The 25,625-nt window shown below is 33.7% G+C and overlaps 2 protein-coding genes and 1 long non-coding RNA gene across 6 annotated transcripts; 1 reads left to right on the top strand and 2 right to left on the bottom strand.

Moving 5' to 3' along the window:
• The first annotated feature begins 1,588 nt into the window (after positions 1-1,588).
• On the top strand, positions 1,589-4,538 carry LOC146940910 (uncharacterized). Its single transcript, XM_085754679.1, has 5 exons — positions 1,589-2,115; positions 2,201-2,357; positions 3,110-3,160; positions 3,337-3,429; positions 4,143-4,538. The coding sequence occupies exons 1-5, from the start codon at positions 2,000-2,002 to the stop codon at positions 4,212-4,214; spliced, it is 489 nt and encodes a 162-aa protein (XP_085610805.1). The 5' UTR covers positions 1,589-1,999; the 3' UTR covers positions 4,215-4,538.
• A 689-nt stretch (positions 4,539-5,227) lies between these two features.
• Positions 5,228-10,526, bottom strand: EMB2421 (FAD/NAD(P)-binding oxidoreductase family protein). Of its 4 annotated transcripts, none has more exons than XM_085754675.1 (12): positions 10,370-10,526; positions 9,742-10,001; positions 9,283-9,365; positions 9,068-9,203; positions 8,390-8,877; positions 8,251-8,298; positions 7,671-7,845; positions 6,853-6,965; positions 6,662-6,758; positions 6,303-6,522; positions 5,925-6,072; positions 5,228-5,809 (listed from the first exon to the last, which is right to left on the bottom strand). In XM_085754675.1, exons 2-12 carry the CDS (start codon positions 9,941-9,943, stop codon positions 5,411-5,413), a joined length of 2,109 nt encoding a protein of 702 aa, XP_085610801.1. In that variant the 5' UTR covers positions 9,944-10,001; positions 10,370-10,526; the 3' UTR covers positions 5,228-5,410. The 4 variants fall into 4 exon arrangements, with proteins under 4 accessions (XP_085610801.1, XP_085610803.1, XP_085610802.1 ...); XM_085754677.1 differs by having other exon boundaries at positions 9,742-9,929; XM_085754676.1 differs by having other exon boundaries at positions 10,399-10,526.
• A 3,446-nt stretch (positions 10,527-13,972) lies between these two features.
• LOC146940908 (uncharacterized) lies at positions 13,973-14,701 on the bottom strand. The gene is made up of 2 exons (XR_015032191.1): positions 14,432-14,701; positions 13,973-14,339 (listed from the first exon to the last, which is right to left on the bottom strand). It is a non-coding gene; the product is annotated as an uncharacterized LOC146940908 (long non-coding RNA).
• Positions 14,702-25,625: the final 10,924 nt, after the last annotated feature.

Genomic DNA, 25,625 nt, shown 5'->3' with positions numbered 1-25,625 from the left:
CTAACACATAGGCATATATAGTAATTTGGAACAATGGAAGTTATTAAATGTAACCACGTGCATTCGTGTTGTGTCGACACCAAACACGTGTGTTCGTGTTGTGTCGACACCAAACACACATTCAATCTATCTGACGACTTGGTGCTACGCTGTTGCCTAATGCTACATCCATTGTTTCGTTGTTTGGTTATCAATTAACTATGTTTATTTTTTTTAAAGGAAATAACTTATAGCTTTTCATTAAATATCAAAGTCGAAATACATAGAGGTACATCATTAAAAGTATGGTGATTAGCTAAGGATGTGGCCTCTCGAGCAAGGGTATGAGCGACCTCGTTCGCTTGTCTCCGACTAAACTCTACCTTAGAGTTTGCAAAATGAAAATTGCGGTTTCTCTAACACTTCTCCACTATTGCTCCAAACTCGGACATATCATTGCTCCCTCTATTAAAATAATCTACAACCTTCTTGGCATCCAATTCAAAATCAACATTTGAAACTTGTAGTTCATGCACCCAACGGATAGCGTGTGATAAACCCAAAGCTTCTCCGACATCTGAAGAACAAACAAGATTGGACCACATTGTTTTTGCTCTAATAAAGTTGCCAAACTCATATCTGATACAAAATCCAAAACCTACACAGTTTAAGGCTTCTGAAAACGACGCGTCGACATTGCATTTTAGCCTTCCATGGGCTGGTTTCTGCCATCGGTTCTGCTCTATCTGCGGACTGCTGGTCTCGGTTTCTTTCTGCTCCACAGCTGTGTTCCGGTCTGTGGACATAGCAGTCCCTCCACCCTGCTGTCGCTTCCTGTTCGCTACTCTCCAATTAACCAATAGCTGCCTTGCGCGCTCCAGAATGGCCTGCGATGTTTCTGTTTCATTCTGCCATAGCCGCATGTTACGGCTTTTCCACAAAGTCCATAGCACCGAAGCAAACAGCTCAGCTTGAGCATGGGACAGTTCTTGTAACAATGCGAAAATGAACTCAGCCGCTGTGTTATTAGTGCAGTGAACATGTGTACATGTTCGTGGAAAAAAAATGAATAAACAAAGCTAGCCTGTGTGCACCATTTTCAACAGTCTAGTGCTTCGAGTATGTAGCTGGATGTAAGTTTGAGATTTTTTAAAAATTTATATATAAACTGAGTAAAGACATATCCGGTGTAAATGTAAAGGATTTTACATTATCAATCAATTATAACCGTCAGATTATAAAAATAATTTGACTTTAATATATAACTCTTTCCATTTCCAAAGACATATATGCCGTCGTCAATCAAACACAATTGTTTAATCATAAAAAATGTTTTAACTTTTTTTATTAGTCAAAGTGAAATGTTTGACTTTTTCTATAACTACACACATAATTGATTGTAATACTTCAAAAATGTGTCTTGTCAAAAAAATCTATAATATTTTAAAAAAAAATCTTTTTTTTTACCTTGTATTATGAAATTTCTTAATTCTTGTGATTAATATAGGGACACGGGTGATTAAAAAAAAATTAGTGACGGGTAATTTTTTATTTATTTTTTTTTACTAGGACGGGGTAATATAAGTATAAGCTCTTTCGTAGTTTCATTTATCCAAATTTTTGGTCAACATACGATTTATTTATTTTTATGTTTAGTTGCGTTACGCTTGGTGCTAAATTAGTACTCCTAAGCAATGGCATATGCTTAAACGCAGTGGAATAAAGGGGAGAGGTATATTCATTTGATTTGATTTGTGAAAAAAAGCCAAGTTGAACCGTTAGTTAGTGGAACTATTTCATTTCATAGAACATTCAAGTCGTTGCAACGTATTCATGACCTTTCTTTTTCACCATTATAAATCTACAAGAACTTTTCTATAGTCTTCTTTCTCCAATTTCAACTGCACTTGAATTCCTTAAACTTAAACATCAATCAAATCCAGAATTTCCCCAAATCATTCCCAAACTATTAAGTGATTAAATTAATTACTTAATTAATCAGTTAATTAACGAAGAATCGATGAATGAAACAGCAACTACGACGTCGTCTTCATCTTCAATCTTTCACAATTACCCACTCATTTCCGCCATTCTTGCTTTCACCATCGCTCAATCCATCAAATTCTTCACCGTCTGGTTCGTTCAATTCATTCCGATCCTAATTCAATTACTACTTTTTTTCCTTTCTGAATATTAATCAATTATGTAATATAATTTGCAGGTATAAAGAAAAAAGATGGGATCCCAAGCAACTAGTTGGATCTGGTGGAATGCCATCATCCCATTCAGCTACTGTCACTGCTCTTGCTACAGCTGTTGGATTTCATGAAGGCTTTGGCGGACCACTTTTCGCTACTGCTTTAGTTATGGCTATCATTGTATGAATTTTTCTTCTTATTATTTAATTTATGAACATTTTGATATATATTTTTGTTTTGGATTTGTTTGATTTGATCCACGTAGAAATGTAGAAGAACTAGACAAATATTTTAGTCGCAATCGATGTTACTCAACTCTTTGTTTTGTAGTTTGTTAAGCAACAAAATTTTGGATACTTTTGTCTTGAATCTCATTTTTATGTTTGTTTGTCCTGTCCATGTCCTTTTTTTTGTAACCCTCCGGTTCTTAGCAAAAATGGGACCTAGTAATCCGGAAAATAAGTAAAAACTGACTAAAGATTGTTTGAGTCATGGTCCACACTCGGGTATTCTTGATTGATTCTTCTTTATCTGAACTTTATTAACCACTTTAGTTTAATAGCTTTGTTGTCCTATATCTGTATTAAAAAAAACATGGAACATTGTTTCTTATCCAACCAGTCTCTCATTTTAAAAGTATAGTAAGGTGGGATTTTTGTATACAATCAGTCTATTATTTTCAACCAAATCTAACTTATCCTTTATTACTATAGTATGATGTGATGAAGGATTCGATCTACATTTTTTTATATTTAGTTGCACTTGCAGGAATACTGGAATAGACATGTTTGTACTTTATGTAACTATTAAGAAAAAATGTTCATGTCCATCAATAAAACAACTAGGTTTCACAATGAGGATAGAGAAACAAATGCTAATGAGTAGCTTATAAGGTTGGGAGAGTTTCTGATATTAGATATTGCTGCTTGCAGGTGATGTATGATGCTACTGGTGTTAGATTGCAAGCAGGACGCCAAGCCGAGGTTTGATGCCTTGTCCTTTTAATCTTTTTTTTTTCCAGGCCAAACACGAGACTTGAATTGTCATAGAAATGTATCTTCTGTTTGCCTATGATATTGATTAAGGTCCATGACATCTCTATTTGTTTTTGATTGATCCAATTTGTCTTTACTGGGTTTGAATGACTGGCTTTTTTCAGGTTCTTAACCAAATTGTCATCGAACTTCCTGCTGAACATCCTCTAGCCGACAGCAGACCACTTCGTGAACTTCTTGGGCATACACCGCCTCAGGTACAATATTCTGCATTTGATTGCTTCCTAATTCCTGTGATTTTTTTATGGATCTAAGTTTAGAATAGATAATTTCGTAGCTATTTAACTGTTTCCACACCTGATAGAATTCTTCGGCAACCTAAACTAGGCATACGGATTTTGATGTTTGTTAACTGTTCACACTAAAATATTTTTCATGAGCATTGTGTTATTGACTCAATATATAACTGCTACTGCTTGAGTAGGTCAAGATTGTGTTATACTAGTTTGTCTTTTATGAAGGTTCAAGTCTATGATAGTATGTTGTACCATGTTTTACTTTCTTCGATACGTTATGCTGATGTTTTCCTAGGATTATATACAGAGTACTTTGTTTCAGTACTATCAGGAATCAGGATACAACATCATTATCTGATTATATACATAGTGCTAAGTGAATGTTGGATCTATCAATACAGACATATCAAGTCATTGATAAGTTTATAGTTTTTCCACTGTTACACTTTTTAGACATACCGAGGCTCTTTGTATCTCATTTTTACTTATCTCTGCAATTTAAACTGAACAACTGAAAATCCTTAAAAGATGAGCAAGCTAACTTCAGTTGTCTTTTTCGTAATTTCTATGGAGAAATAAAAAAGGTTCCTTTGTAAATTGAGTTTCGTCTTTGTTGTAATTTGTTATTGCCAATTTGTGATTTCCCTTGTTAATATTCCAAATTCATATTGCAGGTCATTGCCGGTAGTTTACTTGGAATTATAACATCATCTATTGGTTATGTAATAACCATGTTTGGTAGTTAATATTTGAGGATTCCTTTGTTGGCATCTCTATGGGCCATTGTATAGAAATCCAAAACACCAAGTCTCTGGATCAAACCTTGTTCACCGAGAAAAGTCTAATGTGTGCACATTCCTTTTGATCTCAGCCTGCATTCAATTAACCTCCGCATCAACATTGGCAATCAAAAATTAAATTATTGATTACACTATTTGATGTAATGGAAGTATTGGTCTTATGGAATTATGAACTTGCGATTTTGATCCGTCAATGTTTGAAAAGATTTATTTATGCTATTACTTGTAGTTTGTTACCCTGAATATATGTAGCTGGTTTGATATTAGAAACTCTTCTCCTTTCATCTTCACAAGTAATTTATATGTAGTTGGGCACGATAGAGCATTATGGCGTTTTTTGATGTATGTAGCTAACCCCACGTAGTGGGATACGACTTGGTTGTTGTAAATATTACATTCTTCAACCTATAATCAACATTAAATATTATCAATTAACCAATGTACTAGCATATCTGTGTATTAAAAGCGACCTTAGCAACGACCAATAATGGAGCACAAGACCATTTATGATTTAACTATACTAGAGACAAGTCTAATGTTCTCGATTTGAATACAGTTATATACAAACTAAACTTGAAAACTACATATGAAAATTTAGGTTGACGAAATTGGTTGTGTTTCAAGTAGATCAGTTCTTGCTTTTGGCAACTGACATTTTACACATCTCGGCTAAAAAAACACCAGCTGGTATTGGATCCAATTACATCAGAACATAAAATGAGTTTTCAATTGTACATTCACAACGACGCAGGTAATTTGTAGACTCCCTTTTTTTTTGTCATGGCAACGAACTGCAAATGACGCTGGTAGCACAAAAAAATAACGACAATTTGTAGACTCCCTTTTTTTTTTGTCATAGAGCAACGAACTGCAAATGACGCTAGTAGCACAAAAATAACAAATCGTTCAAACTTCAATCAAAATAACATTAAAAATACTATAGTTTTTGCATAGAGCACTTGAAACAACAAAACTTGAGAGGCCATTTCATTATTATTATTAGAAAACATGACAATAAAAAAATTAATCTACCTAAAACAATAGTAATCCTGTAAGAATCAATACAAATTTGTATTTGTTTATTTTATATGGGTTTTTCTATCATGTGCAAATTTGCGCATGTCAGACAAACCCATTTTATATTAGTGTGCTCCAAGTATAGCAGAAAAAACCTTTTCCATTTCCGCCCTAGGATCCCCAGCAAGTCTTGAAATTGCACGCCAGGCAATATGTTCATCAGGTCTAACTAATATAGCCCCTTTGTTTGGCATGTTACACATATCCCACCAATTTGAAGTTGTTGAACAAACTTCAACGACGTCTGCATAATTCTTCCAGGGTGATAATGCTTCTTTACTTCCATTATCAAGTCCTTCAACAGAATCAGTAGACCAAAAAACACACACTTTGAGAGAAACTTGTCTTTCCTCAGCCACCTTAAATGCTTCACGAGCTAAATGATAAGATTCCTTCACTGGTGCTATGATGAGAACGAACTCAACTTTATCTCCAGACACAAGATCGTGCGTAGAGACCGTCTCCTACAAAACATTACTTTCACTAAATCAACAAAAGAAGAAATTTGACGTTTAAAACCAATGAAATCCAGGTAGCTATTCTTTTTGCTAAAATTTATAAATTAACAGTGCTACAAACCTCGCTTAATGCGTTTATTCTCACAAACATATGAGGCAGTCTGCATCCTGGTTGTGCTGAAGGGGTATAGTCCCTGCGACGACCTGTGGGTACTTGTGGAGGACTCTCAACATCACTACTCTCTGGCACAATTGCACCTTGTAGGTACCTAAGTTCAACAGCCATGAGTTAGACGGGTGCCCCCAAAATGTTCATCCGTCAAAATGCTTAACATAATCACAAATTATTATAGATGATGATAATTATAAATTTCGCCCAAGTTACAACCATACAAAAATGTAAAATCAAAGTAACAAGCTAGATGAACAGAACACAATAATGGTGATATATAGCTCAGCAATACAAAATGTAGAAAATGACATATTTAGACAGTGATACCTAAAACCAAGATCTTCAGCAGGGAACTGAAGTTGAAGGCTTTTCCCTTCTTCAAATATATGTCTTAGCTTAGCCAACCTTGGAGATCCAAGGGGATTACTTTCATTTAGAACAGATTCAGAGAGCTGTGCACGACCTATAGCAAAAATGCTGTCCAAAGCTAGCCTCTGCAATCCGGATGGTAAGATGGAACCAACCCCATTAATAATAACTTTATGAACTGCAATCAAACGAGCAAAAATCAGTTAAATTTTTGTTATTTGGTAAGGAAGGGGTTGAACAACACCATTTGTAAGATTATTTGATTGATTGATGACAAAGCGAATAAAAGGAAATCAGTACATAAAATTATTGTGTACCTGTGTTTGCAACAGTTGGATCGAGACCAAGTGTGGCAGGAACAGACATGGCAGCTCTATAGTTTTCAAGACTTAACCTTGTATTGAATACAGAGATCTGACAACAATAGACACCAATAAACGTCGATGGGTTTATCGTACTTGAATATAAATATAAATTTAAAAAGGGCAATAAAAGATAAAAGCATTACTGGTCTACGCTCCATGTCATAGGTATTTAGCATTGAATTTGGGGCAATACCCTTGATCACAGAAGCTATTTTCCAGGCAAGATTATGGGCATCCTGAATGCCAGTATTCATTCCTGCAAAATTACGTCAATATTTTATGTCAAATTGCTTCACTTAAATAAACAGCATTAACAAAAAACAGTGGGTTTGAATCCTAGATTAGCCATTTCAGGGAGGCCTTTACCCACCACTGCCCCTGGCCTGGAACTGTATGTATGTACAAACAAAAAATAACAGTGGATTACTCATCCTGACTCATGGGAAAAACAAAAAAAGTTACTGCTAAAAGCCACACTAATGCGAGTGCGCCTTCATTCAGTCATTTTGAAAACAACTTAGGAAATTACCATGCCAAAGATTTTGAAAACAGATATTATGAAGTACCCAAATTATTCTCAAGAAATCCCCTAGTCGAAGCACCAAACCATTAACAACAGCCTCCATCTAGAGTTATCAAATGCTAATGACAAAAAATATGAGAATGTTTGTTAAATTGTTTTAAAATGATAACTTACCCCTACTCTACCGTTCCTTTTAAGCTCCTTAATCAAATGTACATTTAGGAGAATGATAATACCCATGTTCAGAGAAAGAAAGACAAACATATCCCATACACGGAAACTCGAAACCGACTCTCCAAACATGACACCATATTCCCATGGAAAAAGAAAAATATGAATTCTTCCCTATTTTGTATAGATGCGAAGTGATAGATTGCATACTATTTTTCTTATAAATCGCAAACATCTACTATCTGCATGGAGATAAAAATAACTTACCAAATCCACCAGCAGGTGGAAATCGATGAGCAGCATCACCGGCAAGTAATATTCGGTTGCCACAACATATAAACCTCTCAGCAACTTCAGCATGCATAATCCATGGCTTTATATCAATTACATCTACATCTCCAAACTCTTGACCAACAAGTTTGCTGATTAACTTCTCACATGCCTACTAAAATCAAATCACTTTCAGTGTGTAATACATACATAAATGTGTCAAGATTAATCACATCAATCGACATGACCTATAACCTCTTCAAAACTCCATGTTTTAGCTTTAACAAGATATTTATTCCTCGTATTATGATGAATGTCGTTAAAAATCAATTACATCTACATCTCCAAACTCTTGACCAACAAGTTTGCTGATTAAATTCTCACATGCCTACTAAAATCAAATCACTTTCAGTGTGTAATACATACGTAAATGTATCAAGCTTAATCACATCAACAGACGTGACCTATAACCTCTTCAAAACTTTATGTTTTAGCTTTAACAAGATATTTATTTCTCTTATTATGATAAATGTCGTTAAAAATCGGTATAAACATTCTGTTATGGGGAAGATGATACCTTTGGATTGAAATCCTCAATTGTTTGCTGAGGTGGATAAAACGGTATCTGCAACAATATAACTAGCATCATGCATTTGATTCACAAAAACCAGTTGCCAGACAAAATCGTTACATTTTTACATTTACGTATATCATACCTGCAAAACAAATTCTCCTTGCCTGAGATCATGAGCAACAAGAACCCCAATTGCTTCAGTATTGAAGATGAAAAATAGCATACCAGGATTCTCCTTTAGCAAAAATTTCCCAAGGCGTTTGCTAAGAAAATGGACACTGACAAGTTTTTGCAAGTCTTTCTCGCCTCTCATATCTATTCCTACAAGCTTTCTCACAGTACTTCCTGCTCCATCTGCACCAATAAGGATGTTACAGTGGATATCCTTTTCTACACGCTTCCCATTATTGACAGACGACGCAGTTACTGTTACGAAGTCATTGTTGGTGTCAATGGATACACACTCATGACCCATCAATATTTTGTTTTCACAAGGCTGCTTATTTCCTTCTGAGCTTTCGGATGCACATGTTTGGAAGCCTAGATTTTCAAGTTGCTTGAGAAGTAACATGGTTAACTTGTACTGTGAGAAGTGTGCCACAGAGATTGGGCTGACAACATGCTCAAGATCTGCAACAAGTACAAGATATATGAATCTTCTGAAGCTTAATGTTGACCAGAATGATAAAACATCATGTAGTTTGATTGTTGATACTGCATATTTTGAAGGCTATGTAATATTGTCAAAACAACCCTAAAATAATAATCTTCCTATTGCTACCATAAAGGAAATCGGCTCACGTGGACTACAGAATAGCACCTTGAGGCTGTATGTGATCCACAGATCCAAGAATTGAACCAGAAAGGGAAGTGCAATATACGAACTTCCTCCATAAGTCTACCGGTGGTTGAGACCTTTGGATCTCTTCAACAAGGCCATCAATCTTGCGGAATATCTATAATGGCACCAACAGTCAAAATATATCATAATGCCTTTTTTGGAAATAAAATCATCTATCAAAAAGTGCTCTTAACCTCCATGGATCGATTGTTGATGAAGTGTGCTTGTGGATGTTTAGAAAATGCCTTGTTTCTCTCCAAAACTGTGCAATTAATACCTGCAATAAAACAAAAGGAATATGAACTTTGAAGTTGTTCTTCATAATCCCTATGTCTTACATCATCAATTTACTAATATCTTTCAATTATATTTGTTATTTTTCATGATATAGGAGCAGTCAGATAAGCTAGTGACACAAATTAGCAAAGGAAACTATAGCTTGTTTTAAAATCTTGCATCATCTATCACAATGAACTCTTTGCAGCAAATATATCAACATTGAAGTAGAGATTATAGTCATGGCAAAATTGCAAACTGAAAACATAATATATGTCATTATAGTTGCTGCATCATTTTCAAACAAACTTCATAAGGAAACTCCAAGCAAAAAAGTAGGAATTAATCAATTGGAATGCTATAACTTAAGAACCTACCTAATTTTGTGAGCAGAATAGAAAGAACAAGACCCACAGGCCCTGCACCAATGATCAGAACCGGAAGCACCGCATCATCACCATTGATAACTTCTGCCTTTGAGAAACCTCTGCTTTGCATATGCTGAATTAAGAGTGCTCCATTTCGAGCTTTATCTTTGAAGGGGTAATTATACCTTCTTATAAACCTTAAAAAACCCATAACCAAAAAATTGAAAAAGCCAGGCTCAAATGTTCTTCGTGAAAGACAAGACCCGATTCTGAAATATAATATATAATAGTTAAGCGTGAATTATACAGCCTTGCTATTGATGATAACATGACTATAAATGTACTTAGTTTTGTTGTTTTACCTTTAGGGTTTGAATTGTTAAAATGTGTTCATTTTTGTTAATCTCATTATATCAAACAGGTTTTGGGCAGTTACAAAGGAAACCTAACAATATAACAAGATGCATATATACAGTGTACCATAGCATCAGAAACTATGTTAATAAACAATGAGTAGAAGACATTAAACACTTCATTCATATATCCTAATGTTCATTGAACACGAAATCATAGAGCAACAGAATGATGAGAAAAATATCAGAGACATAAGTTGAAGTTGAAGAAAGAAGAAAATTACCCAATTTGCAAAAAAGGACTTAAACTTACTGCTCCTTGAAGAACGAAGAAAGACGAAGCTTGCTACAAGTCTTCTTCGCTTTAATTGCTGGCTACTGCCATAAATTTTTAGGATACTAACGTGTGATGTCTTCTCGTCGCAAACTCAACCCCAGAATGAAAGACAGCAAACGTGGCGAGAAAGAAAAAGGTTAAAAAAAATAAATGTTTTTTTTTTACCAAAAATAAATAAATAAATAAATAAATGTTTAAAAAAGGTTTATTTTATTTTTGGTGGTGGCCGGGGTTTGAACCCCGACCTTGCATGTTTATGCATTGTCCATACCAACTGAGTTAAGCACACGAGAACAAAAAAAAAAGAGTTTATTTAATAAAAGAGTTAAATATGTTTTGTCTTTTTTTTTTGTGGTGGTCAAGGTTTGACCCCCGACCTTACATATTTTATGCATTGTTCATAGCAACTGAGCTAAGCTCACGAGGACAAATATGTTTTGTCTCTATAAATATACAAAATTTCCCCTTTTAGTGGAATTCATGGGGAAGTGGTGACATCATACGGTGAAATTTGAAAACATTTTACATTTCGCTATTGTTTCGTCGAACACTTTATTCACACTACACTTCGCTTGTTCGTTCACTCAAATTTTGTGATCGACTAATCAATGTTTTAACCTTGTGAGTGAACCTCCCACAAAAAAAAAAATGGGTTGTGATTGTTGTGGCAAAATATCTAAATAGTTTTTAAGATAACAAACCTTTATAATTGAAAATTAATGATTTTTGATAATTTTTTAGTATTTAACATGTGTTCTTTGGTGATTAACTAAAACATAACATAGTATAAATCTAACCAAAAATCAAGTGATCATAAAAAAATTAAAAATATGAACTCAATTAGAGTTCAAAAGGTTGCTTAGAAGGCTCTTTAGTGCCAAATCCATAAGTCAGTGTTCATACCAAAAACATGCAAAACACACATGACATAAAAAAGTCACGTGTAGCAAAGGGCGTGACTTTGGATCAAACAAGCATTAAAAGCGTATATATTATTAAAGTCGAAGAGTATACTCATTGCTTATAAAAATAAAAGGAACGGTGAAGTACGAACACTAAGAACATTCTTCTAAGGCATAAAAGAATACCATTCTACTTGTGATACATGTTATCATTCATTCAATTTCACAATTAGGATTTGATTGAATTAGATTTGAAGCTTACAAATCACTCCAAGTGGAACAAAGAACATTTTGATAACATCAGAATGTTCACATCAGTCATATACTTTTTACATGACAAATAGCAAAGTACAAGAACCTAAAAAACAAAAGTCATTCAAAACCAATGTATGCTTAACACATGAGTGAAAAAACATTGTTCATTCTCTACAAGTCTAAAAAATAACGGGGCACTGTTAAATTTGTAAAAGATAAGAGTGCATGGAGAACACGTGATAAAACTGAGGTATTGTTAAACTTTAAACCTCAACTATTTTTTATGATGAGCACAAACAACGAAACTATAATAGAATTCTAAGTCGACGAGACGAACAACGGCCAGACACATTGTCATGCACAAATGTAGGAGGTGACACATGGGTGTTGTCGAAAATTGAAGCAACACGTGTGGGCACGTGGTAGGTGTTCTGCGAGAGATCTTTGACAGGTCATGCATGGTTAGACAAGGCAGCTCTGATGGTGGGGATTTATTGCCAAGTCGTCAAAATAAGCGATAGCGGCAGCGGACTGTGATGAAGATGGGCGGAAGCCAAGGACCGGAAAGTGTCACAACAATGGAGAAAGGCAAACTAGAGTTGAAGCATGGTTTGTAAAAAGAATCTCACTCAGAGGACGGTGGGTCCACCAGGTAATCACGACTACGATTGCGTATCTGCGTACTCTAGATACCATACTGAAAGGAAGAAAGCAAGAGACATATAGATAGACATTTACTACAAATTGTTTGTTTGAATAGCTTCAAGGAACATCTATACATAGAAATTATACAATTAAGAGGATTAATTACTAAATCAGTGTTCTACATAATATGTTGTGCTATCTACTGTCTGTCGAAAAGAGCAGTGCTATTGATCCCGATTGGAAACACAGCGAATTCATCCAGAAAGATTGTAACCGTTGGATGTTGCCTTTACACAATACATGGACTGCTCGTCGAAAAAAATGTTGTGCTATCTACTACTATGTTATATGCTATATTAAAATTAATGTCCAATAAATTTACTAACGTGTCCTCAATGTAAAAGGGAAAATTACACATACCTCCCTTAAGGTCTCTTTAAATAACACTTAGACCCCCTCTAGTTTTAAACTAGACATTCACCTCCCTTAAATGTTTAAACAATTGACATGCATGCACCTCCCTCAAATTTAACGATCCAATTAGTAACTAACAGATTATGTATGCACCTATTTGTTTCTTTGCAGAATTTAATTTCACTCATAATTTTAAATAAGTCCAAGAACAACCGAACCCGTTCATGAGTAATTTTCCAGGTACACTTAATTTAAGTGCACAATATTCATTCTAGTTCAACTCTTCATTAGTTCTTCTTCCTTATTGTGCTAGAAAGAACCATATTCATATTCATTCATGGGTCTATTTTTAAAAAAGGATTTTTATTACCAAAATCAAACACAAAATAGATTCTATTTTTTTTATAGGTTAAATATGTTTTGGTCCCTATAAATATACCAACTTTTCATTTTAGTCCCTCTAAAATTTTCTTTCAACTTTTAGTACTAATAAAATTTTCAATCAATACTTTTAGTCCCTATTTTTGATTAAATTTTTGTGTTTTTTAATGAAATCATGCAGAAATGCATAGAATATTGTAAAAATCACTCCAAAAAAATTTAGAATTTAAAAAAAAAACATAAATTAAATATGAATTTTTTACCATTAAAAATATAAAAATTCATATTTAATTCATGTTTTGGTAAAAAATTCTAATTTTTTTTTGGAAGAGATCTTTATAATAATATATATTTTTCTGCAAAATTTTATTCAAAAATATGAATTTTACATATGATTTTACTTTAAAAGAGGGACCAAAAGTGATGATTGAAAATTTTATAGGGACTAAAGGTCGAAGGAAAATTTTAGAGGAATTAAAACGAAAATTGACATATTTATAGGGAGCAAAAACATATTTAACCTTTTTTTATATAATATCTAAAAAATATAGGGTTAATTAAGTAAATGGTCCTTATAAATATTCAGAATTTTGTTTTTAGTCCCTACAAAATAAAATCACACTTTTTAGTCCCTGTGACATTTTCCTTGAGTATTTTAGGGACCAAAAATGCTGACGTAAAATTTTTACAGAGACTAAAAATGTTGATGTAAAATTTTACAGGGACTAAAAATAATGACGGAAAATTTTACAGGGACTAAAAAATGTGATTTTATTTTGTAGGGACTTAAAACAAAATTCTGAATATTTATAAGGACCATTTACTTAATTGACCCAAAAATATATATTTCCATCTTGACGATTGAAGCTACTTTGATAAGCAACATGGATATAAAGAAAACATGATATGCCTGATTGACGATATGTTTCATATTAAGAAGAATGAAGACAATGTAAATAATATTATTTGTTGTCTTATTTCATTACCATCGTATTAGAGTACAAAACCATAATTGCAACATTCTTAAATTAAAAGAAAACATATTTAAATTATTGAGTGTCAACACAATAACTAAATGATAACTCGTGATTTTTTTTATTACAAAGCGGACCGAAGTCCAAGAGCTCGTGAAATATTATAGCACGTAGTTTGGGTGCTCTATCTGGTGTAACACTAAAATGCAAACTCATGCGGGTATAAAATATATTGGGCCAAAGGTTTCAATACACTTACATCGACGCTTTATACACCTCGGTGCAATACCAATTGGGCACCACATTCTTAAACAATCATAATCTGTTTGACATTTATAAACACCAGCTGTAATGAAGAAGAAAAAATTACCAAGATGGGATGGAGTGTTGTTTACATAGTAAGGAAGGAAATTCGAAAAAGATAAAACAATGGTTTACCTTCAATATTCGTTGAAACATGAAACATGTAAAGAAAAATAATTGTGACGTACAAAAACTTTACAATTTTAGCCATATTCCTCCACCTCTCCCTTTACATGTAATAAGTTGTTCTTTCACTTTATAATTTATAAAGTTAATCATCTCTTTGCATCAATTTAGCAATTTTTAGCTCTTTCGAAGTTGTAAAAGACAATTCCTAAAATTAAAAGAGTTGTGATATTTTGCCAACCAAAAATGGTTGTCACTACGCACACCATATCTCCAAACAATGGATTCAAAGCTTAGCATGCAAATCGAGGCCATGGAAATATTATTAAAAAACTAAAAAAAAATATGTGAAATGGTACATGTATACGGTTGTTTGATAACTTTGATTGTCAAAATATCACAACTCAAATTAAAATTGACATTAAATGACTCTTAAGTATATTTAATATGTTGTGTTTGTTCTTTACCACACTTAATAAAGAGGACGGATAAAAAACTTACCCATCATAACAAATCATTCTTTTTTAAACTAGATTTTCATTATTTTAACCTATCATGATACATAAGGGATAATCATAGGCTCACTTCAATTTCCAACATTTGGAACATTTCTTCTCTACGGAAGTATCTTAGGTCCCTTATTCTCAAGGGTTGGTCTAAAAAAAAATGACTTTAATTTCATCATGGAGAACCTCTTAGAATCACAAGTTATTATCCATATCATCACTATGAGTTCCTCTATTTCGAGCTTAATCATTAAAGCCAAAAACTCCTTCAAAAGATGGTTTCACTTGGAGAACAGACTCTAGTAATTATTCCTTCTATTCTAGTCATTGGATCTCCTACGAACCCCTTTGCAATAATGTTTCATATGTGCACACCATCAATCTTGCTCCAAGAATCAGAGATGTGTGCAACTCGTCCCCTCCCAAAATTAACCCCCTTATACTCAACTACCTCAAACAATCATTGCTAGAATCTCCAATCCCAAACTTAAATTTAACCCCAATAGTTAGATAATTTCATTTGGTTTGATAACATTGATGATCTATAGTTTTTTTTTTTTTTTTGAGGGAATGCTCTATAGTAATTTTTAAACAATATTTAATTAGTTATCACTTCATTGTCTTTTTTTTTTAATTAGTTATCACTTCATTGTCTTCTAGCACCATAATTAGATTTAAATTTTAATTATAAAATAACATGATTTAATAAGTTTAACTTTTTATGTTAATTTGTTTTAAATTATTAAATAATTTTGTATTTTATGTATCATGAACATGCGCTACTAATACATTAACTGTTGATTTAATTAAAAAAATCAATTTTTATTCAGTATAAATATCTCATCGAACTACAAATTTAAAGTATTGTTATAAATTTTGAGTACGAATATCATTACTTTCACACATATGTTCATTAATTTCCAGTACTTTTTTTTTTTTTTTTTACAAAAGTAAACGATATTCATTCATTCAAATTGATAGAGTACATCGATACAATACAAATCCAAATTCACTAAAAACAAAAATGATGAATCTGTGAACAAACTCACATCATCCATGTTAATAGCCTAAAACGGCAAAGTATCTATGCCTACAAATATGAGTAATATGACTATATTCAAGTCTCCGGAATACTCATGTCTCCGGATCTGCAACATTGACGACGCCAAAGTCATTGATCGGATCTGCACTTGCTCAAAGCTAATCTTTCAACCTGAATCAAATAAACATCGTACTAAGACGGGAAATAAAAAACACACCGCACAAAGACGGGAAATCAAAACAAACGGAATCGTTCAGAGACGACGAAATCACAAAAACAAATGTAAGAAAACAAAAAATATGTGAAATCACTTGTTCAATTAAGGGGGGTGACGGTTGGAGTTTGAGAAAGAGAGAAGAGAGAGAGGAAGAAAAATCCAGTACTTAAAAGATCAATTTATTTTATATGCACACGCCCATTAAGCTATCATCTTCGTGCCCATAATGGGTTTTATCCACTCATATATGTGAATAGCTTTTATGTCCACTCTAATTGCTGCTATTGTAACTATTATTATTTTTTTGATTAAAATTGATTATATAGAATCATTTGATTATATAGTGGGTATTGTGTTTTTTTAAATGCAGTCCTTTATTTTAATTCCAACTATTTATTTGTTTCTCAATTTTCTCCTTCGTTAAATTTTAGTTTAAATTATATTTAACTCAACAAAACTTTTGTTAAATTGATATTTTTTTTATTTACAAATTGTGTTTTTTAAACACAATCCTTTATTTTAATTCCAACTATTTATTTGTTTCTCGATTTTCTCCTTCATTAAATTATATTTAACTCAACATAACTTTTGTTAAATTTAATAGATAATTCATTTTTCTCATAATACATGAATAGAGAAAATTTTACTTCTCGATTTTCTCCTTCATTAAATTATATTTAACTCAACATAACTTTTGTTAAATTTAATAGATAATTCATTTTTCTCATAATACATGAATAGAGAAAATTTTACATAATTATATGATTAAATTATTTATTTTAATCAATCTCTCACACACACATGTATCAAAAATAAAAAAACACACACCCATGTGTGGGTAAGTCTAATTGCAGTTTTGTTTCACTATTTTTTAAACGATGTTTTAATGGAATTATCTTACAATTTAATCGTTATGAACTTTTTTCATCATCAAATCATATACCATATCATTAAAACGGGGGGTGGGGTGGGTGTGTGTGTCAATTTTGCATAAAGGTGAAAATATAGGGACCAAAACTACAAATAAGCCATATGTTTATAAGAAGATAAATATTTTCTTGTGCTCATTCTTTTTAATCTAAAGACATATTCTTGATCATTCTTTAAATTTTTGACAACTAAGCTTTATTTATTTTATGCATTAAATTGATATTAATAATTCGTTTAATAAATCACGAGTTATAAATACGAGTAACCATCTTTATTTTATTATTTATGTGATATATGGGTTTTTAACAAATAGTTTTTTGATAAAAGAAAATTAGGTAAGTTGAATTTCAAGGCTCATAGGGTAAGACAAGACCTCAAGGTTGAACATTGATATTAATGATTCATTTAATAAATCACGAGTTATAAATATGAGTAACCATCTTTAAATTGTCGCCGTAAGTTCACGTGTTTTTTATTTTTCGTCATTGTATTTTTTTTATTCTAATACAAACCTTGTAAGATGCAAACATTTTGAATTTAGTTCCTACTCTCATCCTCAGTTACAAAAACGTATACGTGCAAACGTAGGACGGCGTGGCGGTGCTTGACGTGGCAGACAACGCTGATTTGACAAAGTGGATGATGAATCACACAGTAAGAGAGATTAAAACCAAAAAACAAAATCCATTGAGGGACCAAAACAAAAAAACGAGAAGACAAAAAATTCAAATTTAAAAACGCTGATTCTTCCATCTTCTTCATGTCTTTCTTCCTCCATTTTCATTTTAGTCAAATTAGACTTTGTAATATCCATTGGTCTTGTACCGACCATCTTTTGGAGCTGGAGAACAAGAAACATAAACATGGATGGTTACACACAAATTCAGATGCCCTTACAAGAACAGGAAACACGTTTATATAAATTAGTAAAGAATAGGCATCGAATGCCCTCTTTGAAAGGAAAGAATACGCTCTTGTCGCAATTGAATCAATAGTTAACCCAAACACAGAATAGGCAAGGCAGCTTGAAAAGAAGCTCTAAGCCTTGACGCTCTTGATGGCATTACCGCTGCTAGAAAGCGTGGTTGAATTTTGTTCAACAGCCCAAAGGAATGTTCGCCCTTGTTATGTTATTTCCACTGCTTGAAGTGATTGTTACGACCACGAAGAAACGACGAATCCCAACTACGGATATATAAGAGCCAAAACTGGACACAACAAATTAATCTTATCTTGCTATATTACACGTATACGAATAAACTCAAATATATTCTAGCTATAAAAGAAATTGATTATTGACTTAATTTGCATTACATTATTTACGTACACTGGCGGAGCCAGAAAATTTATGGAGCCCGGGCAAAAAAATTATCGCAAATTCACATGTGACATAATATATAAACAATCATAAATCGAAATAAAAGAGGTTCCTCATTTTGTCAACAAAAGTACAAATTAAAATAGGGTTATTAATTGAAATTGACCATGTAATATACGTGACGTCTGAAAAATTGACCCTGTAATTAAATAAAATGTATTCTGAACATGTAATTCGAGATTTTTATTATTTATAACCCTGTAATATACGCGAAGTCCAAAAAAGCAACCAAGATATTGAATTTTTTCATGATTTCTTAGAGGCGAGTTAAGAACGTTAAAATATGGCTTTACACAGAAATAATTATAAATTTTCGACAAACAACAAATTAATTATGAATTTTTAAAGTGTCAAAAACTCAAAAAACAAAACAATGGAAATCTCGACCTATAAATCAAATTTTGAGCTCATTATTTGCAAAGAAATATATAAAAATACATAAAAATGATCTGTAAAGTTTCATAGCATTTCGAAGTCGTTTAAATTTATTTTGATTTTTCAACCAAAACGTGCAAAATTGAAATTTTGTTCTGCGTAAGCGTATACTCACAAGTCAAATTTAGTTCCCTAATTTTGTAGGCATGACTAGAACATGATAAGAATCTTCACAATGAAATTTTGTAGTTTTTAAACGAGATACAAATTAATTATAAATTGTTTAAGATATTTATAATTATGAGGGAATACAAATTCATAATTAATTTATCCCTCGTCAAAATTTAATTTTTTGTGTAAAGCTATATTATAACATGCTAAACATGTAAGAAAAAAATAGTGAAAAAATTCAACATAAAGGTCACATTTTTTGACTACACGTACATTATAGGGTGGTCAAAAATAAGAAGAAATTCAAGTTACAATGCTAGAATATATGTTTTGTATTTTACAGGGTCATTTTTCAGACATAATGTATATTACAGGGTCAATTTGAATAATTAATCCGTTAAAATAAGAGAGATGAACCCGTCTAGAATATATGTTTTGTATTTTACAGGGTCATTTTTCAGACATAATGTATATTACAGGGTCAATTTGAATAATTAATCCGTTAAAATAAGAGAGATGAACCCGTCAATAGTGTACTAAATAAAATTAGGAGGTAAATGTCTTTTCCGAGCCTATTTGCGTGTGAGAATTTTCAGATTTTGCCCAATTTTTTTTATTTGTAAGTGTGTTAATGGGCTTTTGGGTTGGGTCTAATGTGCAAAAATTATCAATCGAGTCCGGGCGACCGCCCGGGGTCGCCGGGCGGTGAAAAACCGCCCCTGTTTACATATAGACTCCCAAATCACGCAAACAACAAAAACAATTCTAAATGATATCAATACCAACAACAAAAGACAACAAAATACATAATAATGCTTTGGTCTCGGTCAATGTGTAATTCGTGTAATTCATCGTCCACATTGCCAAATCAATGTCACCTGCCACGTCAGCCACTGCTACATCATCTATATTTTTCAGGTATATATTTTTGCAACGCATGATGGTGGTAGAGATTAAAATCAAAACGTTTGCATATTACATGTAACATCCCGCTCGTCAGCTAATGGAAAATTCATCTGTTAAATGTATCAGAGGACTAAGATTCGTGGAAAGTGATTATGATGAAGAAAGTTAAGTACGACGGAAGATATTTATAAGTAATATCAGTTAAGCATGAGTTATGTATCAAGGTCAGGTAAACACGACTGAGACGAAGGGCATTTAAGTAATCTCGCACAAGGGAGTATATAAGTGATTTTGAGGGTGGAAACCTCATAATTTCTTCCTCTTTCTCTCTCTAGGTTTTGAGAGAAAGAGTTCTCTCCTCCTTCCCTCTACCATGCGCCCTCCCTCTCTTCTCTAATCAACCAAACTTCTTCCAAATCAAGATCAAGCATGATTAAGCATGGCTTAGCAAGCAAGAAACAAGTGAAGGAAAGGATTAAAGCTTGGTTTGATGGAAAAAGCTAAGGATCAAGATTGAAGCAAAAGCTAGGGTTTGAGCTTGGACTTGAAGGAAAGCAAGCAAACATGATAGGGTGAGTTCCATAGATAGAATTCCTTACCTTTGGGATTATGATTATGTCTTGTAGAAAACATGATTTGGATTAGTATGTAAGTTAGGGTTTTAGCACCCCTTTTGCCATTAATCATTGAAATGATGTTGTTTGTTGTCATGTAAATGTTCTAAGATGTTTTCTATGTATTCTGGGTGTCTTGTGTGCATTGGAAACTCAATTTTGAGGTTTAGAGGTCAAAATTACGAATTCTGCAGGTCTGGTACTGAAGAACCTCGCTTAAGCGAGAAAAATCTCGCTCAAGCGAGATTTTTGCCGAATCAAATTAAAATCTCGCTTGGAATCTCGCTGCAGCGAGAAATCTCGCTTGGAATCTCGCTCAAGCATGATGAATCTCGCTCAAGCGAGATTTCACAGCACAGTACTATTTTACAAGAAAATTCATGAAATGCAGTGGTTTTGACCAAGTTTTTCCCTGCAGTCTCTTATAACTTTAAAAACCCCTCAAAGTCAAGTTATCATTGCACATTACCCCTAAAGATATTGGTAAAGAAATGCATAAACAACATCAAGAATTTCAATGACGAATTGCACATGAAATGTTATATTATGATATAGACTGGGATAGCAAGTTATTCATTAAGCATGAAGGGGTAGCAATGAACTAAGAAAGGGAATGTACGTAGAGCCTCGACTTAGCTAGTCGAGAACTAGAAAGATAGCAAGAAACCCTAGAATGATAAGACGCGAAGTGTAACCTTCGCATATGATCAAGTATGTACATGTTTAACTTATGTATACGACAAGACCATGATTTAATAAGTGTAGGTGACATGTCTCTTGCTATCCACATCAGGGGGATACAAGGGGTTCTCATGATGAGAACGATTCAAGCCGTAAGGGACCCGCATGTCACTGAGTAAACAAGATGTAGGTGCTCGTGTCTCTTGTTATCCACGCCAGGGGGATACGGGAGGTTCTCGACCTAAGGGGAACGGTTCAAGCCGCAAGGGACCCGCACGACACCGAGGGAGTCCGATGTACGTACATCGGTCATGTATGGGGTTGATCTCGGGGTTACTCCACTCGGGACTATCCATAAAATGAATCAAGATAATAACTGTTTGTTCAACGCTAACCAATGAATGAACTTAGATACGTTTATGTATGATATGATTATGATTATGTTATGTTCAAGATTATGTAAGAGTGAATCCATGCAAGTATATGTTTAAGAATAAGAGCATTAGATGCTAAATGACAAGTATAAGGCATGGAATAGAGTAAGACATGAACATGATACCGATGACGATCTTAGGTTTCCCCTTATCGTCTGGTTTAGAATCGTGCCATGATTATGTTATGTTTAGGCCTCGATACGTAGAACGTATCTTTAGCAATGCGGTCTTAGGTTCCCCTCGACCGCCATGACACGTATAGGAAGTGAAGCCTATAACAAGTTAAGTTAAGACTATGACGGCTTTAGTATGCACTACCGTCTAAGTATGCAAGTCCCCACACACGTATAATCAACCGTCAGGTTGTAATGTAGACACGTGGTGACCGTAGGTTTCCCCTTGAGGTTACCTATAGCCTAGGATTTAGGGGAACTCACTGAGACATTATGTCTCATCCCAATCCTTATTTGTTTCAGATAAGCAGGATGTTATGCAAGCTTGAAGCCGGATGGATGTTTCAACAAGTGCGCGTTCGTATCGCTTCAAGGTGCCAAGAAAATCAAGGATGTAAATTCTATGAATGGATGAGATGTTTATGTTGTTGTATGTACGAACGCAATTTGTTGTATAAATATTCATTCTTATGGAATTTTGTGTTGTAAACTTTAATGTATCCAGTACTAATATTAACGCACGTGCTAGACTTTCTAGATACGTCTGGTAGGTGTGTTACAATTGGTATCAGAGCAGGTCGATTCAGACCGTGCCTTGGGTCATTAAGTTACAACTAAGGTAGTGGGACCATTGGGTTCCGGGTAAAAGTTTTAATTGTTGTTGTTAGTTGAGCCTGATCAACTCAATTTAGCATTCGACGATTGGAATGGATGCCTGAGAGCTGAATAGGACCCAGGAGGAACGAAGTATGTGATGAAGATGCACTGGAAAGTGTGAACTTAGAAGTAAGAACATGGATTGAGTATTAGTAAGAGGTTAATCATGTCAGTAATTGGCCGGTGAACTAAGCAAGTAGAAGTATGAATCCTCCGGGAATGTAAAGTGATGTTAAGACAGGATGTTCCGACAACGTTGGGTGAGATGCTAGTAATTCTTCGTATACCCGTAAGTAAAGAGTTTGGAATAATTAATTAAGACCGGAAGCTTCGGTAGGAGTTGTTGTTGGAACGAGTTTATTGTATGCAAAGGAAATATATATATTCTGGAACGTAAGTACAAGACTACAAGTTAAGGAGAAGTCGACATGTGTTGATGGAATTAGTAAGCTCTCAGGGATTGAGATATGAGAACGGAAGGTAAAGATTTATATGTTCCGTGAGAATAAGGTTCTAACAGAGAATGAGTTGGCAGAGAAATAAGTTAAGTCGTTATTAGCGGATGAAGTCACAGTTTTATGTGGAAGTTTTATGTTAAGTGATATGATGAACAAGACACTAGTTTCTAATGTGCCATGAATTGAATTGATCAGTGTTAATGTTTGCCATGCAATGGTTATGAAATTATTTTTTTATGATGACCGGAATGAATGATGTGCACTAGATTACTTGAGGAAATAAGATTTTATGTAAAATATGATTTTTGAAAAACTGAGTTGAAGAAAACACGCCAATAGCGAAAATTTCGCTAATAGTGAAATTACTCCAGAGGATTTCGCTAATAGCGAACCTGGAGCGAAATTTCGGTTTTCCCGAAAACTGTCATTTTGTCTCTAGGGTTAGTAGTAGCTATTGGAGGTTGTTTTCACAATCTTTTATGTTACAAACACTCTCTATTACATCAAGTATCGAATGCACATCACACTCTACGATTTCTAAGGAAGAAAATGCATGGACAAGTATTAACGGAATCAATCCGGTTTAAGGTAACATTAGAAGTTAACATGGCAAGAGCTGAGGAAGAGCTTGGGTTGAGAGTGTTAAGGTTTTGGCATATGAATGGATAAAGCGGATGCGAAGGCATGAGATGAAAGGCAAGCGGTAAAGAATTATGTAAAGTCACAAGATTTTCAGATTTAAGGAAGTTATGAGTATTCCCCCGGATCTATGTTTTGCTTAATTAAATTGCTAAGACTCGTTATGATGATGAATCAAAAAGTTTACAAGATTTTAGAAAGATAGACTCATATGGGTGATTGGAGTTGATGTTATAAATTTTAAAATGGAATTCTGTAGGTTCCGGTCGGTCATGACTCGTATAGAGTAAGTTAAATTCACCTGGAACAAGGTTTGATGGCATAGTTATGTTGTCAACTCGTTCCGTGAATACTAAGGTAACGACTAGGACCCAGAATTCAATATGTTTATTTTATGTGATGGGAAATCGTCAACGCCAATGACCCGTATGTTAAATTAAAATGTTTTCTTAAAGAAAGAAATTAACGAGCAAGCATTCGTTTGATTACGGAAAACATAGTACGCGAGGATACAATAATACAATGAAGTATGATCAAGAAAAGTATGTATGAATTTATGATGAGTCCTCTATGGGAATTCGAGATGTGCTCAGAAACAAGTTTATGTATGATAAGTATGTGTTACGAGGTAAACTCAACCAGTGAGAAAGTAAGGTCTATTTCCAAGTAAAAGAATATGGTAATTCGACAAGTCTACCGTGAGATCCAATTTTGGAAGGTATTGTGAAGTGTAAATTTATGGCCTTGAATGCCACACGGAAGGTCTTGACAAGAATTCAAGAAGATGATGCTCATATGTAAAGTTCAGTTGCCTTAATGAATTAGAGTATTGGTTAAGGCCAACTGGTGGGAAACAGAGTGGCGCAACGAAAGTTAATTGGTGTATATGCTAACAGTAATCATGGAACATGGAAGGTGATAGTAAGAGCCTTCATTAGAGGCATTATGGGACAAGCGAGAAGTTCTCAAAATGTTAAGTAAGAAAGGAGACTTATGTAATCAGTCATGAAAAGGGTTAAGGTATGTGGATGTGTCTTCATCTAAGTAACATAGGAAAGGCTAGAGTCACCACAAATGAAGAGTATGTGCTATGATAAGAAATAATATGTGATCGTTACCGGATACGATGTTTTGAAGAATCAAGTTTATTGTTTTTAGAACGAGGAAATGAGATAATGTTATGTGGGTCGAGAATCCTATATATGTTATGCATTTATGAGAGTCTCCAAGATATGTATGTAAGTCAAGAAAGAAGAATAAAGAAGCTACTTTTGAAGTTCAAGAATTTCATTACGAATGGAGATATAAATCATGAGTTATGCACGATGAAGTGCACACCCTCATATGTCAAACTTGTTAAATGGTCACGATACTTGCTATGAGGATTTCAAAATATGATTTAAAAACTCCTAAATTTAAAATGGGTATCGAGGGACTTGGAAACGAAATTATTTTTAACATGACATTTTTCACAAAATTCTTTAAAAAGATTATGTCTCTATTCGTTCCAAGGATCCGAATACTCATGTTTAGAAAACTTCTTCAAGTAATATGTTAGAATGAGTATCGTCATTATTTAACAAGAAACGAAACATGAAGGTATGCGAGTGCTATGAAAGTAATATGAGTTGAAGTAAACAACAAAGTTTTCGAAAAGTCTTATGAGGCGCACTAGTATATGTTAAGAGTATTTAAATGCAAGAGGTTTAAGTTGGAAGTTTTAAGAGCATGTAAGCTACAAGACGGGTTGATGAATGTTATATGTATAGGCATAATTAATTTCATCTTTTTACGACAAGTTATATGAGTCATTCATGAATTTGGGTGCAATAAGAATGGTAATAAAGTCGAAAGATTTCTTAAGGCTCTGAAAAGAGACTCGTAGAATCGACAAGAATAAGTTATGATCAAGATGATTCGAGTAAAGCCAGGTTTATGAAAAGTTAATTTTCATAATATGAGGGTTACTTCGAGATGTTATGTTTTGAACTCAGTAAATGTCAAGCGGGTAAGATCCGAGTC

Source organism: Medicago sativa, chromosome 3 (genome assembly GCF_051527215.1).
Source record: "Medicago sativa cultivar Bolivia chromosome 3, Bolivia_mono, whole genome shotgun sequence".
In the NCBI taxonomy this organism is placed as follows: domain Eukaryota; kingdom Viridiplantae; phylum Streptophyta; class Magnoliopsida; order Fabales; family Fabaceae; genus Medicago; species Medicago sativa.
The sequence above is the reverse complement of the archived record's forward strand: the minus strand, read 5'-3'. Positions and strand labels throughout refer to the sequence as shown.

What these genes read in the sequence shown, in the direction of transcription:
- LOC146940910 (XM_085754679.1), top strand. Translation starts at nt 2,000, where the DNA reads ATGAATGAAACAGCAACTACGACGTCGTCTTCATCTTCAATCTTTCAC. An exon ending in CTTTAGTTATGGCTATCATT is followed by an intron (nt 2,358 to 3,109) that starts GTATGAATTTTT and finishes TGCTGCTTGCAG; the next exon opens with GTGATGTATGATGCTACTGG. An exon ending in TTGGGCATACACCGCCTCAG is followed by an intron (nt 3,430 to 4,142) that starts GTACAATATTCT and finishes TTCATATTGCAG; the next exon opens with GTCATTGCCGGTAGTTTACT.
- EMB2421 (XM_085754675.1), bottom strand. Translation starts at nt 9,943, where the DNA reads ATGGGTTTTTTAAGGTTTATAAGAAGGTATAATTACCCCTTCAAAGAT. An exon ending in TATTCTGCTCACAAAATTAG is followed by an intron (nt 9,366 to 9,741) that starts GTAGGTTCTTAA and finishes GTTTTATTGCAG; the next exon opens with GTATTAATTGCACAGTTTTG. An exon ending in TCCAACTGTTGCAAACACAG is followed by an intron (nt 6,523 to 6,661) that starts GTACACAATAAT and finishes GTTTGATTGCAG; the next exon opens with TTCATAAAGTTATTATTAAT.